At 35.0% G+C, this 16,142-nt stretch overlaps 1 protein-coding gene across 5 annotated transcripts in view; it reads right to left on the minus strand.

Annotated features, from left to right (window-relative positions):
• Positions 1-18: 18 nt before the first annotated feature.
• The window catches only part of CWC22 (CWC22 spliceosome associated protein homolog), a 78,615-nt gene continuing 62,491 nt past the window's right edge, over positions 19-16,142 (minus strand). For 3 of the 5 annotated variants that reach the window (XM_072341799.1, XM_072341798.1, XM_072341801.1), the window contains 6 exons: positions 9,379-9,456; positions 8,140-8,292; positions 7,197-7,324; positions 6,197-6,298; positions 5,897-6,093; positions 25-2,526 (listed from right to left, as the gene is read on the minus strand). In XM_072341799.1, the coding sequence (XP_072197900.1) occupies positions 1,865-2,526; positions 5,897-6,093; positions 6,197-6,298; positions 7,197-7,324; positions 8,140-8,292; positions 9,379-9,456 (1,320 nt within the window). In that variant the 3' untranslated portion in view covers positions 25-1,864. Of the gene's footprint in view, positions 2,527-5,896; positions 6,094-6,196; positions 6,299-7,196; positions 7,325-8,139; positions 8,293-9,378; positions 9,457-16,142 lie in introns of all 5 variants that reach the window. The other 2 variants (XM_072341803.1, XM_072341802.1) reach the window with 1 other exon arrangement.

Here is a 16,142-nt window from a genome sequence, read left to right on the forward strand (position 1 = left end):
CAAACAATGCTTTGTTTTCACACTTACTTTAAGGCATCTACATTTATTACAGGTGTAATTAACAAGCCTTTCAATTTGTACAGAATATCTCAAAAGCTATCATAAAGCAATCATAAAATTGATACTATTAAACCTATAATACAGTAAGGGAAGGGTTACTCTTGATAAATTAGCTAAGCTCATACAACACAACAGTTATGAAATACAGGTAATTTTTAATACCCTTAGTAGATTGCTAAGAAACAAACAATAATTACTAGCACAAATCTTTCTAATCTTTTCTAGGAATTAAAGTATGCTACCAAAAACACACAATTCGCTTGGAAAATGAGAAGTGCATTGGGAATAGAAATAAAACCACTTCAGAATTTAAATAAGACATTCCTCATGATGCCACTAGAGCATTTATGGCTGTGTGGTGCAACACAACAGAAGCGTTCATTTTTCTCTGCAGTGTCTCTTTATATTCTCTGCTAGTATCTTTGAAAACATTTCAGTGCATGAAAACTGGCAGAAACAAATTCTGTTAAACACAGAACAGAAATCCAAAGCATCATTTTTCTTAGAAAAAAATGTTGTGACAACTTACCCCAACCTAATCTATTTCCTTAGGAATTGCTCTGTTTTCTGTTACAGAACAGCTCAAGTATATTTTTATAGCCTTCTGCATACAGTGAAATACAACGTACACATGAAATCTGCATATTTTCATGTGCCCAACAATTATGTTCAATTTGCAAAGGGAAAAAAAGAGGTTTTATGGCACTAACAGTTGGGTTATACATAACTGTCATTCCTGACTTTTCTACTGACCATGACCACGCTACTATTTCATGCCAAAAGACTTTCTGAATTTGCCTTTGTTACTGATGACATTAAATCTTAACCACAATTCTGATTTGTAAGTCAAACAATGAATGTTGCGCTAGTTCTTCAAATGACTCCACATAGAACAACTTCTATATTATAAACTGCTCTGTTTTTGTTTTTTTTTTTTTTTTAGGTAAAACTTTGCTTCGAGTAAATTTGAGCACTTCAAGCCAAGCAGTTCAAAGCATATAAGAAGATTTGAAATCTTTTGTTTCACTGTTTTTAAAATATACCAAGAAGGACATTCTTTAAACATTTCCCTCAGAACTACACCTGAAGTTTACAAATTACTTTAAGTCAGATTCACAGTCGAAAGCATTTCTTCCTCCCTCTAAGATCACAAGCATTACTGGCTTAGGATGTTACAACATTAAAAAACACTGTGAAAAGTAACACAGAACAAGCTGACACAGTTTCAAAATGTGACATTTAAAATAACAAAACTGCTGTTCTGATTTTTAACTCTTGAAAAAATAAACGAAGGTTTTCCTGAAAAATTTTGGTCCAACTTACTTCCACGTTTATGAAGATGAAAGAATATAACTGTAGAATGCACAGTGCTCATGCTGATTTAATTCCTTTTAAAAAGCCTTCCCATGCATCATCTATACCGTCATCTGAGATTCTTACATTCATTACGTTAGATTCAGCATCTCTGATCTTCAATTAACCAAAGTTAAAACACATCGTTTTTATTCTAGAAGGTTACAAATACTTGAAATTAAGTGACAAGAACACCCATTTTGCTGAGATCTTCACTGTTTTATTCACAAAATAAACAACTTCATCTTCCCAGAGGATGAATTTAACAGAAAGACTCAAAGCAACAGTTATAAAAAAGCAGTACTGAAAATTTGAAAAAGTCTGATAAAATTTACAAATGCCAACTACCACTTTGTACAAAATATTTTTTAAAGAAAGTTTACTCATATTTTTTAAAATATGTTTTAACAGTTTTAACAGAAATACCCATTTATTTCAAACTGCTTAGGTATTATTTTCGTCTGTGTGGGGAATTCTCCCTTCGTCTATCCTCATATTTTCTTGATTCCCTGTATTGGTCAGAGTAATGGTTGGACTTCTCTCTGAGTCTCTCTGAGCCATTTCTGTATCGGTGGTCTTCTTCCTCCTCCCTTGGACTTGACTTGTTATAGGATCTCTCTCCAGACTTAGACCTTTCCCTTTTTCTACTCCGATGTCCATTATCTCTGCTCCCGTGTCTATAACTCTCATCGTCAGAAAAAGAAGCTCTTCTTTCTGCTTTCTTCAGCTTTGAATTACTGTGTTTATTTTCTAGATCCTTACTTCTCTCGTGGTTCCTATCCCTTCCACTATGATAATCGTCTCTGCTATTAGACTCATCCCTCTGATGGTATTTTGATATGTCATCCCTCCTATGCGCTTCGTAATCACCTCTGCCATTAGACTCATCCCTGTGATGATATTTTGATGCATCATCCCTCCTGCGTGCTTCTCTCAGATGTCGGTGATTTCTTTCTGACTTGCTCTCACTGTCACTTCTGTCCTCTTGCCGTCTCCTTCCCATTTTCTTTTCAAGTGATTTCTTTTTCTTTTCTTGTTTTTTCCGGGAAGCTTTATCAGATTCTCTATTTTTCTTTTGTATTCTCCTTCTTTTAGCTTTGGAAGCATCTGAAACTACAACAAATTATGGAAATAAGATTCTACTTTAAACAACTATTTGACTCATTAAACTACACCAAGAGTTATAAAGAAATACTTTTGTGGAAAAACACTCCAGCTTTCATTGTTATGCATCTGGCTGAAAGTTACAAAAATACAAACTTTGCTTGTATCCCCCCCATCAACCAAGGATTTTTTGCAATGGGACAAAATTCACCCATTTATCTGGTTGTATTACAGGCCTCAAATTTTAATGTGAAGAGAAATTCTCCCTTGAAGTGCGAGCTGACTAACAAGCCCAGAGCTACATTATTCCTCTACGCTTCAGCATTTATCAGCACCCTCCACTGTTACTAACACACGAACCTCATAAGAACAACGAGCAAGGTTACACCACCTCCACAATGGTAAAAACAAGAAAATATGATGTCGTGGAATAGCCTTCCACATTTCAATCTGTTAACAACAACCGCACAGTCATCATGAACATGACATATTGCTCCAGCTTTAACAGAAACCAAACTTCTTCCTCAACTTACAGAACATACAAACAAACCTGCACTTGAAAACAGAGTATTACTAAGCAGTCACATAAATGGAGTAACTCAAACCAAAAGAGTAATGTGTTGAACAAGAATCTGACATAACATGTAGGTTGTGAAAGAAATGCCTTCATATTTTACGTGCTGTGTACTGACAAAACTTCAACAATCAAGCTTCCCCCCTCATCTACTAATTTGTAACTGTGACACTTGCAAGGCTTTTATCCTTTACCTATCTGGAAGTGATGCCTGAATTCTTAGAGCCTGTATGCATCATCATCTTTTTATTGAAATCATACAGAAAGACCAGGCAAGGAGTTTAAGCCATACATCAAAGCACTCCGAAAACTTCTTTCCAAAAGGTCATCTTTTCAAGACCATCCATTACCTTCAAATTGTTTGCTTCACCGATTACTTTCTGGAAAAGCTTATCAGTCAATGAGTTTAAAAACAGCAGATGGGAAAAAAACTCTTAACACTATCCTAAGAAAGAAAAGCAGGCTGAAATAGCTTCAGAAACTTTGTGGTACTGCAGCAACATAACAATGACTCTGGTTTCTTTCCAGGAAGAATAGTGCCAGCTTGATAGCAATTTTATATCAGCTTCAGAACCCTAAGAAGAAAGGTCATAGACTACTGACGCTAGGAACCACAGGAAATAACAGTGACATCTTCAGAGCTTTAAAATGTCCCCAGTTTAAACTGGGTCTACATACTTGTTTCAAGTGAAAAGTGAAAACATCATGAACAATAAAGAACAATGGAAAGTTAACAAGAAGTTTAAGAAGAGATGTTTTGATAAAAGCCCTATAGTCCTTAAAAATACACAAATAAATACACAGATAGTTTAGTTATGCCACAGTTACTGAGTGAAGGCAAAGCAAAGGGAGTGCAGCTGCTTCAAACCAGTAAATATTTGCTTTTAATTAGCAGAAAATATTTTCTTGTTTAATAAAACTTGGCTTTTGAAAACAATGTATGACTACCTCAGAAACAGACTCCATTTGAACCAACATCTGTATTTCTGAATGTGCAGCAGTACTTATCTCAGAGGATCGCTTTACTCTTCCTGTTTGCTCTTTATTAACAATCTGCAGATTTCACTCAACAGATGTGACAAAGCAGTATAAGCAAACAGCGAACACTAAGTTGCAGTCATTTACAGTTAACAATGGTTACTACATGACCTACAGTATCACATTAGTTAACTGTTTCTAACCAACATTTGAAAGTACTGTATCCATAAATGTATTTAATAGTACATCAAATATCTGAGTTCTACAGCAGCTGGCCAATCTGGATGAACTAAGGCTTACTGGCACCTTGATAACATGCAATGATGGATCACTTTGGCTACATGTTAGAACAGTAAGCTTTTCTTTTTTTTCCAACTCTACCAAGTGAAAGAAGCCTTCCTTCTGTTTGCAGCTTTAATAATAAATAAATAAACACCAAGCTATAGCCAGTAAAGGACCTTCATTTTGTAGTAAGCCTGATTCACGTTTACAAGCATATAATTATCTCAAACTAGTATCCCACACATGACATTTAAGTACACAAAAATCAGAGAAAAATTGAAACCAGGCTACTAAGAAATAAAACTACAAGTTTAATGACTGTATTCCTTAATGAAGGAAGGACAAATAGTAAAAGAGAAGGTCCTGAGACTACAAAAATCATGTGCTCATACTATTAGACTGCAGACTCGGTTGGTTTGTCACTAAGGACTTACCTCTCTGGTTCCTATCAAGCAGCTCAGCAGAGCTGCAGCTGTCTATGCAGGAACCATCTGGCTCTTTGCTGAACTAACGCCTTCTCTGACCCTATTTGACTGCGCCCTCCTCTAGTGCTTTGTTGTCATTAATGTGATAGCTTTACGATGAAATGCAAATCAGATTTTGTAGAGGAAAATTGTAAGAGAACAGAAATGCACTTCCAAACATGAGCAGTTCACACTGCTTTTATTTTATTAATCTACATTTTCATTTCTAAGGCACATAATAAATCAAATTAATTTTGAATCAGCAAGCTTCAGAACTACAGAAAGTCATGCTGTGTTATCATCTGCTCATGTTATAGAGGTGAGACCCTACAAAGTAATTCATACTAGCAAGTACTTTACTGATTAAGCAATGCTTATGACACTTTATGTCAAAGAGAAGGATCTACAACAACAGGACAGCATAAGATGCTACATACTGATTACAGCACAAAACTACAAAATACTAAGTGGTCAGCAAAAGCTGATTCATCCTTGAAGATTTCCCTCAAGGCAAGAACCCTCACTATATAAACACACAAACTCTTCCAGAGGAAGAATCAGAAATGAAGAATAAGAAATAGAATAAAACTCATTGCTAGAACTGATCAATGCTGTGTCTGATCCACAAAGGGGAGCATATTTACAAAAGAGGACACTAGTTGAGTGAGCTTGATACTACTAAACAGTGGAAAAAAGAATCAGATGTTAGTCCTCAGAGTTCCCCACTAAGCATCTCATAGAAATATTAATATCAGCCCCTCCGTTCTCCACTAGACAGTAAAGATAGCTCTGCGCAACATATAACAACTGTGTAAGAAAGTCTTCTATAAAACAAAGTTCCTCAAATATTTAAATATCTAAGAATGGAACTAAGTTTTTCTATTTATAGAAAACATTTTTGTTTATATAAACAAAAAGCAGTATTTTAAGAACATGCAAATTAAAAAAATATATATTTATAAACCACAGCAACAATGTCTAGAGCTCATTTTTTCTCAAAACAAATATATGTAGCAATAACAGTAAACAGAAGCACAGACATAAATAACAGGTAAATAATTTGTTACAGATGCTTAAATACCTGAGTCACTGCTGTCGCTACTGCTAGATGAGGAGTCACTGCTGCTGGATGACTCTGAGCTACTGCTACTGCTGTCAGAATCAGAATCTGAAGAAGAGTCTGTATCTGAAGATGAAGATGAATCTGATGACTCAACATCTTGTTTCTGAGTCATTATCATCTTTGGTGCATTTTTCAGATGCTCCCGTAATTCATCTCTAAACAACAACAATATCATCATCAAAAACCAAACAAACAAAGCAACTGAGAGACAGGGAAGGAAAGCAAATATTAAATCAAGAAACCAAAAATGTTCCTTACGTTAGTCCTCCAAGGCCAATAGAAGTGAAGAAATTGATTGCAAAGCGAGTGTTTCTTGGGTTATCCCGAGGCAGCAATCCCTCAAAGAAAGGCTGCAGTGTTCTATTGAAAACAAACATCTAAATTAGTCAGTATGCCAGTTTAGCACTAATTCTCATTGACATTAATAGACTTAAACAGGAACTATATCACAAAGCACAGTGAAAGTTCTCTTCATGCATCTTTCAACACTTACCTTGTTAACATTCCTGATGTATATTAACAAAATACTTCTGAGAGACTAATAATGCAGTGACATAACCTGACAGTATGAAGAGCATCATTTTGTAAAGCCCTGAATAGATTTGTGAAAACATGGTAGCTAATGATAGTAAAGGATATTACTTGATAAACCTGAAGAACAAAGATCTAGACAACTATGACGAAATTCCAACAAACAGGGCCCTGTGATGGTCTAAATTCAAGCTTACACGAGCTAAATATTCTAACAAGTTTGTTTAACAGACAACCCTACTAATGAGAAGTAGCTCTAGTGATCAGGATTAATACTGCCAGAACACAATGTGTTAAAAAACCACAAATGCTTAAAACAACGTTACTGATGTACTCAAGGACAAGTAACTAACCCTTGAAAAACTAGAATCAGTTCCTTTTCTCCCGAATTTGTTCAGAACAAGCACCCACCATAACTTCTGCTAGCAAAACAATGAAATTTTTTACCCCTTATCAAGGGTAAGTCTGCTACAAGTTGAACTGTCTTTGGAAAAAAAAAAAATATAGCTTTAAAATATTCATACAAGTAGCTGAACTTGTCAATGGTAGCATTCAATTTAATGGGACTCTGAGTCTCTAGTGAGTAAAGTTATATGTGAACTTATTCTTGAATATAGCAGCTATAAAACCCACAGATGTGGTTGAATTTGAAAAGAGTGTTTTTAATCTGTACTCTTTCTGATAAATTAATTCCATTTACTGTTTTTAAAATAGAACTTCTACTTACATGTCCTTTAATCTTGCATTTAGATTTGGAAGTCCCATATATTCACTAAGCTCCTGAAAGAATATTTTGACAAAAATCCTACTGGAGGATGTGGTTGTTTCTTCACTCAGTATTATGCACTCCAGAACCTGAAGATGTTTAGGGAAAAAAAAACACACAAATGAAAGAATGTAAGTTCAAATTTAACTTTAAAACACTTCGGCCTCCTGAAGTAATGTGCAAAGGCTGTTTGTTTATTTTTGTTCACCAGCGCACATTAATTCCTGGTCAAGACCTTTTCTTCCTTGAAAGGTCTGTTCTAACACCTGCACAACATTTCTGATCATTCTTAAGCTCGCAATTGTTTCAGGATTTATTTTGTCCAAGAAAAGTCCATGCAAGGAAAGCAGGTGTGAGAGCTCCTGAGAAGTTAAAGATTTGAAATGGATGCTCTAAAAAGGTGAGATATTTGGATTAATGTGTGTGTGCCTGAAGAATGTCCATTACATTATATTATCTAACAAGAATAAATGCGTAAAAATAAGTAGAATTGTAACTACCTTTATCCTTTCAGCACTTAAGTCCCAAAATGGCAGCACGTTTAATATTTCATATATAAAGCTGAAATTTGTCTCTATGAAGTTAATTTTAGAAGATTTCTTTACACTTATATTTGAGAAGCAAATAATTACACTGCTGATTAGCTAAAAAAGTACATTTTAATCAACCAATTCCAACTGAGCTCGGTAAAATAACAGCTCAGAGCCACTAATGAAGAACTGTGGGAGACAGAAACAGGTTAGGATGCTCAATGGTCTATCTCAGAACACATTTAAAATAATTTTGTTTGCTAGAAGTGCCAATACTTCCAAAACGTTGAATGAATACTAAAATTACTTATTTCTGAATTACTATAGATTAATAATTAAGTAAAAGGCCTTTGACAATAGCCAGTTCTACTCACACTCCAGGGAATTGAATCAGTGTACAGCAGATGAGCAAACATCTTGGCAACATTCCTCAATTTGTTTGTTTCCAAACGATGAATGGTATCATATTGTTCCTTGAAAATAGCTTCAAAGGATTCCATATATTCTTTTTTTAACAAGCAGAAACGCTGAAACAGTATTTTACAATTTAAACAACCAGATTAAACAAAATATTAAACATGCAAATAACATATGCATAAATGACTTATGCAATGTAAACACAATGCTGCTAATATTTATCATGAGACCTTCTGTTAAACTAATACTTAGAGAATATATCTCCAAACGGACACAATTGATTGCTTTCAGCAGTTTGTCAGAGCTTGAAACTCATCTGCATTGCAAAGTACTAATTAAGAATTCTGACCTACAGCAAATGATTCAGCAATCTATTTTACTTCCATACATCCAGTATTCTTACTGGGTGTAACCTCTCAAACTTCTTTCATGACATCACTGAATGGGTATTTCAGACACTTTGGACACAACCACTGCAGTGAACACAGAAATTAGCAGTTATATTCTACTGCTTTTTACCACGCACATTCAAACAGTTAGTGCCTCATAACACGATGTCAGCAGAAATATTTCCTCCAATGCTGAATTAACAAAAAAAACTACAAATGGAAGTAAGCACTTCCTTTCATCAGAACTGCTTACTCTCTTAAGACAACTATTTGACTTAACGAGTCAGCTCTGTCAGCTCAAGTAAGAACTAAACATGACTAAATTTGTAGCCACTTTGAGAGAAATGAAAATAACAAAAATCCAAGCTACAAGCTGTTTACTGGAGAACAACAAAACAAGGAAAAACAGGACAGCAATTACTGCTTTGTCTTATAAATAAGATCTACTGAGCAGCTGAAAGAAGAGTCTCAAAAGAATTCTTAGCACTAAGAAAAGGATTTTTCTAGTAACTCATAATACTTCTAACTTCTTTTGGTATCAATGCCTTGGCTTCCAATTTACTTTTCCGCTGTAATGGAAAAATGGGAGGTCAAAAAGCAATAAAAGAAGGAGAAAATGAGTTCTCATTCAGCATTCACTGTGCTTGTTACAATCCAAATGTTAATTCAATCAATTAACATAATCATTTTCAGTATAATAAAGACTATTAGTTTTCCTTATCTATTAAAATTGGTTTCACACAATAAATAGAGTAAACCAAAAGAAATTATCTACCATCAAGTGTAAAATTTGAAATTAGGACTCACCCCTGCCAGTAGCCCAAAGAATTTCTCGTATGTTCTTTGCTGAGCGCAGCAGTCAAGTATCATGTTGCAGAGTTCTTTCTGATTTAAGAAAAAACAACATTTTCTCCAGGTAAATTTACTGTACAAATATCATCACTAAGTATCAAAAGATTGAACAAATGCTTACATGGATGCCAGCTTTGAAACAAGATTATTGATATAGCTTAATACTAGTTTTTCAAATTTCTCGTGTTTCTGAATTTACCTCAGGGTCTATATTTGAAATTTTGGCATTTGTATTTTCTCTTATGCTTAAGATAATATTTTTAAGTGTTTTTGAACCAACTCACTATATCATCTAATAACAACAGTCAGAACTACTTTACTAACTGACTTTACCACAGAGCAGAAAACAGCACTAATCCCTGCATCTAGAGAAAACACAGACAAGGAAATCCATATTTAATTATATCACAGGAGACCCCAGAATAGCTGGTACCTCCGCAAATGTTAGTTGTCTTTATAACCAAACGCTAGACTTGAAAATTAGATAGATTCACATATATGCTTATCTTTGTAAGTAGGAGCAGATAGTTCATGGGTGAAACCTGTATACATCTTTACATAAATCCTAAAATAATTAGTTTCTCTATGTAATGGGTATAATTTTACAGGTTTTTTTAGTCACTAAATAACCATCTAGTAGTGCAAGCTCAAGACACATTTTTAAATCCTACTGCTAAGAAGAAAGAAACAAACAAAAAAAGCAGTGTACTTTATTTTTTAAGGAGTGAGAGAAGCAAAAAATAAATGTAAAAAAAGCATCAATCCAGCAAGAGCTCTGTTACCATTCTAAAATCTTACTTTTAAATAAGCTTTGGGCTATTTCAAGAGCAATAAAAATAGTTCAGAAATACTAACTTAGGCCTTGGCAAACTAATCTACCTAGACTTCCTTTCTAACTATGGAAGTGAGATGAATTTTTCTTCTAAGGAACCTACTTTAGTCTCTGATTGGAATCACCCTCTTGAAGAGCATCTCCCCTTCTTGGCTATGAAGGATCACAGGAAGCAGAGGTAGATTAGCCTCCCAAAGCTTTTACATGCACACATCAGTGACAGCCTGCCTTCCAACCCTCTCCGGTCCAGTGCATGTGAATATAAACATTAACTCTGGCAGTCCTGCAGGAGATACTAGTTGCCAGCTACCCAAAACAACCAGTTTCCTCCCACTCCACAAAAGTCAGCCTTCTTGGAAGTAAAGATACCTGTCCTTTCTGCTTATTTTCCAATATAACTACCCCATGTTAATTATTCTATCACCCTCCAGCAGCTACAGCTATGGATACACATAAACCTTGTTTTTCCGACTACATAAACTGAGCATACAGTGGCATGGCTTAGGGCACATACAACCAAAGCAAATATTCTTGTATATGAATTAGAAGCCATTAAATATTGGGCTGCAGTTTCCCCCCAGTAATAGTATATTTTTCCATATGACCTACTTCTCAGCATAAATCAATTTATCACATTCCCAAATAGGTCTTAGAGTTATGTATCTTTCACAATTATTTAAAATAAGCTTTAAATAAACTTGCCACTAAGCTTGCAATGTGAAAAGAAACATTTTGCCCATCACACACTGTTCCTTACTCAGAACAAACAGAAAGCCAACCATGTTTAACAAGAAGAAATAATCCCTTCCAAATACCAAGGCAGCAATGTATCAAACAGAAACCTAAGTTTGTTTAAAGGCACTCTTTTCAACACTGTCACACTGGGTTAGCTTGATATATTAAAATGCATATTAACTTTTTATATTATCCTGTTTTACAGTAATGCTTCAGTTAATCAGTTTTTAAACAATAAAAAGGGGTAAAGTGCTGATGCCACTGCTAATAAAGTCAGCAAGATTTGAAAAACAAATTACTTCTTTTCCTCATCTTAAATGCAATTACAACATTGGTATCCCCTGTGGTTTACAGTAATTAAATATTTTAACATTTTAATTAAATATTACAATGATTTCTAGGAGGGTATCTTGAATAACCACATGCATGAAAATAGCTTTGCCCACAGACATTCTTGCCAGTGTTATCAAAACAACTCAAGGTTAGGTCTAGAGTAACTGTCTTTCAGATTAAAAATTAACAAACTTGAAAATGATTTAATTATTTTTTGAGAGATGCGACAAGTTCACATAACAATTCTAGCTTCAATTATAGCTTTGAAAGGTTAGTTAACTCATTTTGTTGCTTCCAATGATAACACTTCTAAAGATGATTAAGGTAAGGAAAGCCTGTGAGTTTTACTCCAGCATTTGCTTTAAAGAACATAACAAATGCTCCCCAGTTTTAAAGTTACTTTGTATATCATGCTGTTCAAAGCCTTTCATAAAAGGCCAAACAAACAAGTACCCGGCTTTGCTCAGAAATTAAGCATAGCTATCCTGTCGTGAAGTAAATAAATACTTCAAAAATACCTGATGTCCAATACAGATTAAGTGAATGATCTTTCGTGAAGATCTTTAACTCAATACCGTATTATGGAAAAATGCCATTTCCCAAAACTGCTGAGATGGAAAAAAGGAGAAAGATTTCTCTGAATACCATGTATTTCTCCAAGTTTTCATTTAACAATTCCTATTCAAACCAGGTAAATGGGTTGGATGGACTTCAGTGCAACCTTGCTCAGAAATTATCTTTTCTAAACCAGCATTACTATTTTAAAGAACACACACTCACTCACTCACTCCTCTACATTAAACCAGCTTCACACATAAGGGCTGCATTAACTTCAGAAAGAGAAGTTTAAATAACTGAGTTTTCTCACTCCTTTCTGATTCTGATTTTCACCTTACATTATTTTCTTTTTCATTCATTCTGCCTTGCTTCCTGCTATGATTTCTTTCTTTAAGAGCCACTACTCCTATTTCAGAGCTGGCCCAGAGGTGTCCTCCAAGAGGAGGCCGCTTTGCTCGTCCTTCCCTAGCTGGACGTGATGACACGTCTCCTCCCTAGCCAGCCACGCAGTTCTGTTCCTCCACTCACTATGCAAGTTGTAGACAATCTGAAGCAACCACGAGACATCCCTTGTCCACAGACTATTGGTGCTTCTTAAAACATACAAATTCCCACGCTAGTACATGTATTCTATGATCAGACAATGAACTGAAGGAACCAATATGCTGGAAACAAACTTAGTAAGGGATATGGGTTGGTTTACACCACTGTGAAAATATAATTATCTCAAATTACCATCTTGTATTTATACATGGTTGAAGTGCTTTCATCGATGCTATTCCTCATTCTTTTCTATTTACTTTCAGCTGAAGTTTATTTTACTACCTTTAAACTTTCCCAACCACTGCATGTTGTAGTGCATGCAACTCATGTATGTCCATTTTTTCCAGCATCTTCCTTCCCTCAGTTCTCAGAATTATTGCACAGAGCCAAGACTGATGAAGGGAGAGAAGGTGCTTCAGTAGCAGGTGGGCTGGCAAACTGCATGTAATGCTTTTGGCAGCTCCCATGCTGCCACCAGGTCTGTCCTCTATTAGGTCAGCTGATGGTTCTTCAGCTTCCATTATCCTTTTGCCTACCTTTTTTTTTTTAAACCTCGGTTGTTTTTTTTATATTTAGAGAATTGTGTGACTGAAATTGAATATGCTCACCAGAGGACCTAGAGGATACTGTGTAGGGAGAACAAACAGGATATAAGGATACATATGTATTTAATTGTGCTGCTTTAAGTTCACTTCCTGCCACAAATCCACAGCACACGTGGAAACCTCTAGTAAAAAAGTATGTTTAAGCCACACAGCATATGCTTCCTTTCAGCCTGAAAGGTACATTAGTAAAAATTAAGTTATGCCACTGAGGCGATGTGAGCAATTCCATTTTCACAGTTTTAATGCATACACAGAGGTTTGCAAGACCAAAGCCTAGCCAGAACTCTAGCTAACAACAGGTACTGGTAACACAAAAATGTAACCTCTTTTTCTCTTCTCTACCTTTAATTTGTAGATGACAATGTATACCAAAATAAATGCAGAAAGGGCAGTGAGCTTCTCAGCTAGATGATGAGATCAGCTATTTCTACATCATTAATATTTTTATTAATGTAAAAGATATGCAGTTAAAGGAAACTAAAACATCACTTACCAAAGTTAAGAAATGCATGCATCCTAGTTCCAATAAACAAACAAATACATAAATAAATTTAAGCCTAGGCTTCAAAGACTTGGGAAAAAAATAATAATAAAAAAAGCAATGCTAGCATTTTCTCATTGAAAAGATAAACAAGACAAATGATGGCACCTTCTAATAGATTTCATGTATCTTATAAAGTACATTTTCAAATCTATGTTAGGTTTCTGGGATTTCATTCCACATATGCATGGTTTAGAAGTTTTCCCTTAATCTGTTACTATTTATTTCCAAGAGATACTTTGAATAAACCAGCTACACAATTAGTTATTTTCTCCTGCAAATGTTTAGTTCCTCTGTGATCCTGAAGCCTAAACAAATAAGCCCTATTCAGGTCATGACAGGAATCTCAGGTCAGAGCACCTCGTTCCTTCCCACCTACTTAACTCTGTTTAGTAACTGACTGCATTTTAAAATATGTAATCTTCATACTAACTGGAAGAATAGAAAGATAAACTGGTTTCACAAAGGGCATTTTTCATATTTTATCTCAAAATCCAAGTTCTGCAGTTATATGTACATTTCTGATGTAAACCATGGGATTACACTGATGTCACTGTTACTGCATGCTGCACACAGTAAAGGCATAGACAAAAACCTCATCTATTAAAACTCTAGATTTTAAATATAATACAGGGTTTAAAAGCAGTTTTTGTTTGTTTGGATGTTCTTTGTTGCACTTACAGTCATCTGTGGATCTTATATGTGAAAAACTGGATCAAAAATACGATGCAACTCATAAGAACTTTAATTAGTGTAAAATGGTCAAATAGTAAACTAGTATAAACATGCATTCAGATCAACACTTTCACTTGAAAAACATCACAAAATCAAATTTGTAGTGGAAATGTGGACCCATCTCAAACAAACACAAGGCTACTAGTAATACTGATCGTTCTTTCTCTCCTTAATAACTTTTCAAGTCACCTAGGAACAGACCTGACGCTGAGAAACAATCTATCATCTACACACCATGAAATAGTCTAGATGTCAATTCACAAGGCACATAACCTAACCTATCCATCCTATGTACTGAAAGAACACTCTGTAAATCAAAGGACCATTAGATGTACTCCTAGGATCCTACAGACTGTAAAGGTACAGCCAAAGAGTTTAAAAAAAAAAAAACAAACAACACCAGAACAAACCAAAACCATCACTATGCTGTATATTTAGTTATTGTCTCTCAGAGAAAACTGCAAGCAAGCCCAGTCCTATTTCAACATAAGTTGTAGCTAAAGGCTCACAAAATAAATAAATTAATAAAATTATAGTCCTGGAATAAAGGACAGGGAATGGAATTGAAAGGAAAGACTTGAGGATGATCATGTATTATAGACATTAGCAAAGCAGTGAATCAACCATGGTGCAACTACCAAACCAACCAAATTGGGATGCCCCATATTTGATAAAAATAAACCAATGAATTTCTGAGATCATTGACTAGACCAGAGTGGAGTTATCAGGTTTAGATCATTCCTCTCCGTACCAGCTTCCGGGACTATGCTTTCACTGAATGTCAAGTCAAAATAAGTACTCCTGTTATCTTCAAAACTAAATTAAGAAATAGCATAAGTGAGACACTCTCAACCCCCCCACCCCAAAGTAGGACTGTTTTCAGGAAGTGTGACTCCATCCTGTAAAAATGAAAATGTGTCAAATGCATGCATAATTCTTTCAAGGCTGTGCTTAAAAAAACTTCTCATTTCAAATAAAAAAGAAAGACATTCTGTGATCCATTATTTTTGTTTTGCACAGCCATACTGAAGGTAAGCTATTTTTATTGAAGAGGCCCTAATTTGGCTTAGCAAAGTTCCAAGTGTTGCTGTATACAAATTCAGTTTACATCATAATCAATAGGAAGAACAAACCAAAGCCAATCTGTTTTATCCAAATTCTTGAAGAGCAAGAACAATATATCTATTTTTTTCCCCTTGAGAAAGACTGAAGAATAAGGTAAAAATCCTTTATGCACTCAGCTTGAATGACACCTCAGTCCTTTTTAACCAAGTAGTCTGTAACTGGTAAAAAAAATAAATAAATCCAAATGCAAAATGCATTCCACAGACACATTTCTCTAAAGGAGGAACAATTCTCCAGGTAAGTACTTGCTACTCCTGTCTAGATCCTAACTACCATGAAGACTCTCAAATAATTTTCTTTCAGCTAAAAGCATCAAGAACTGAAATACACTCTCTTTCAAGAGAAGCGGTAACAAAACCTGCTAAGGGAAAGACAAGTGAAAAGCCCGTTTCTGACATTTTTTCATTGGGCTTGGTTTTTCTTGGCTTCGTTTTTTTTTTTTTTTTCTTTTTTTTTTTTCCCTGTAACAGTTTTGAAGCCAGAAGAACTGGTAATACCACATTCATCTATGACAGTTTTAACTTAAATTTTCTTCTTTGGCAATGCATTGGATTCACACTGTTTTAATAGAGATAATAACAGCACTTTAAGAACAGAAGTAGTTCTCTCTGCCAAGATCAAACATATGCCCAAAGCAGAAACTGAAAAGCTTGTTTAGAACAGCTTGTCACAGACTTTAGTACAGACTACAACAAAGCTCTTCAACTCTTGA

This window comes from Excalfactoria chinensis, chromosome 7, assembly GCF_039878825.1.
Source record: "Excalfactoria chinensis isolate bCotChi1 chromosome 7, bCotChi1.hap2, whole genome shotgun sequence".
Classification (NCBI taxonomy): domain Eukaryota; kingdom Metazoa; phylum Chordata; class Aves; order Galliformes; family Phasianidae; genus Excalfactoria; species Excalfactoria chinensis.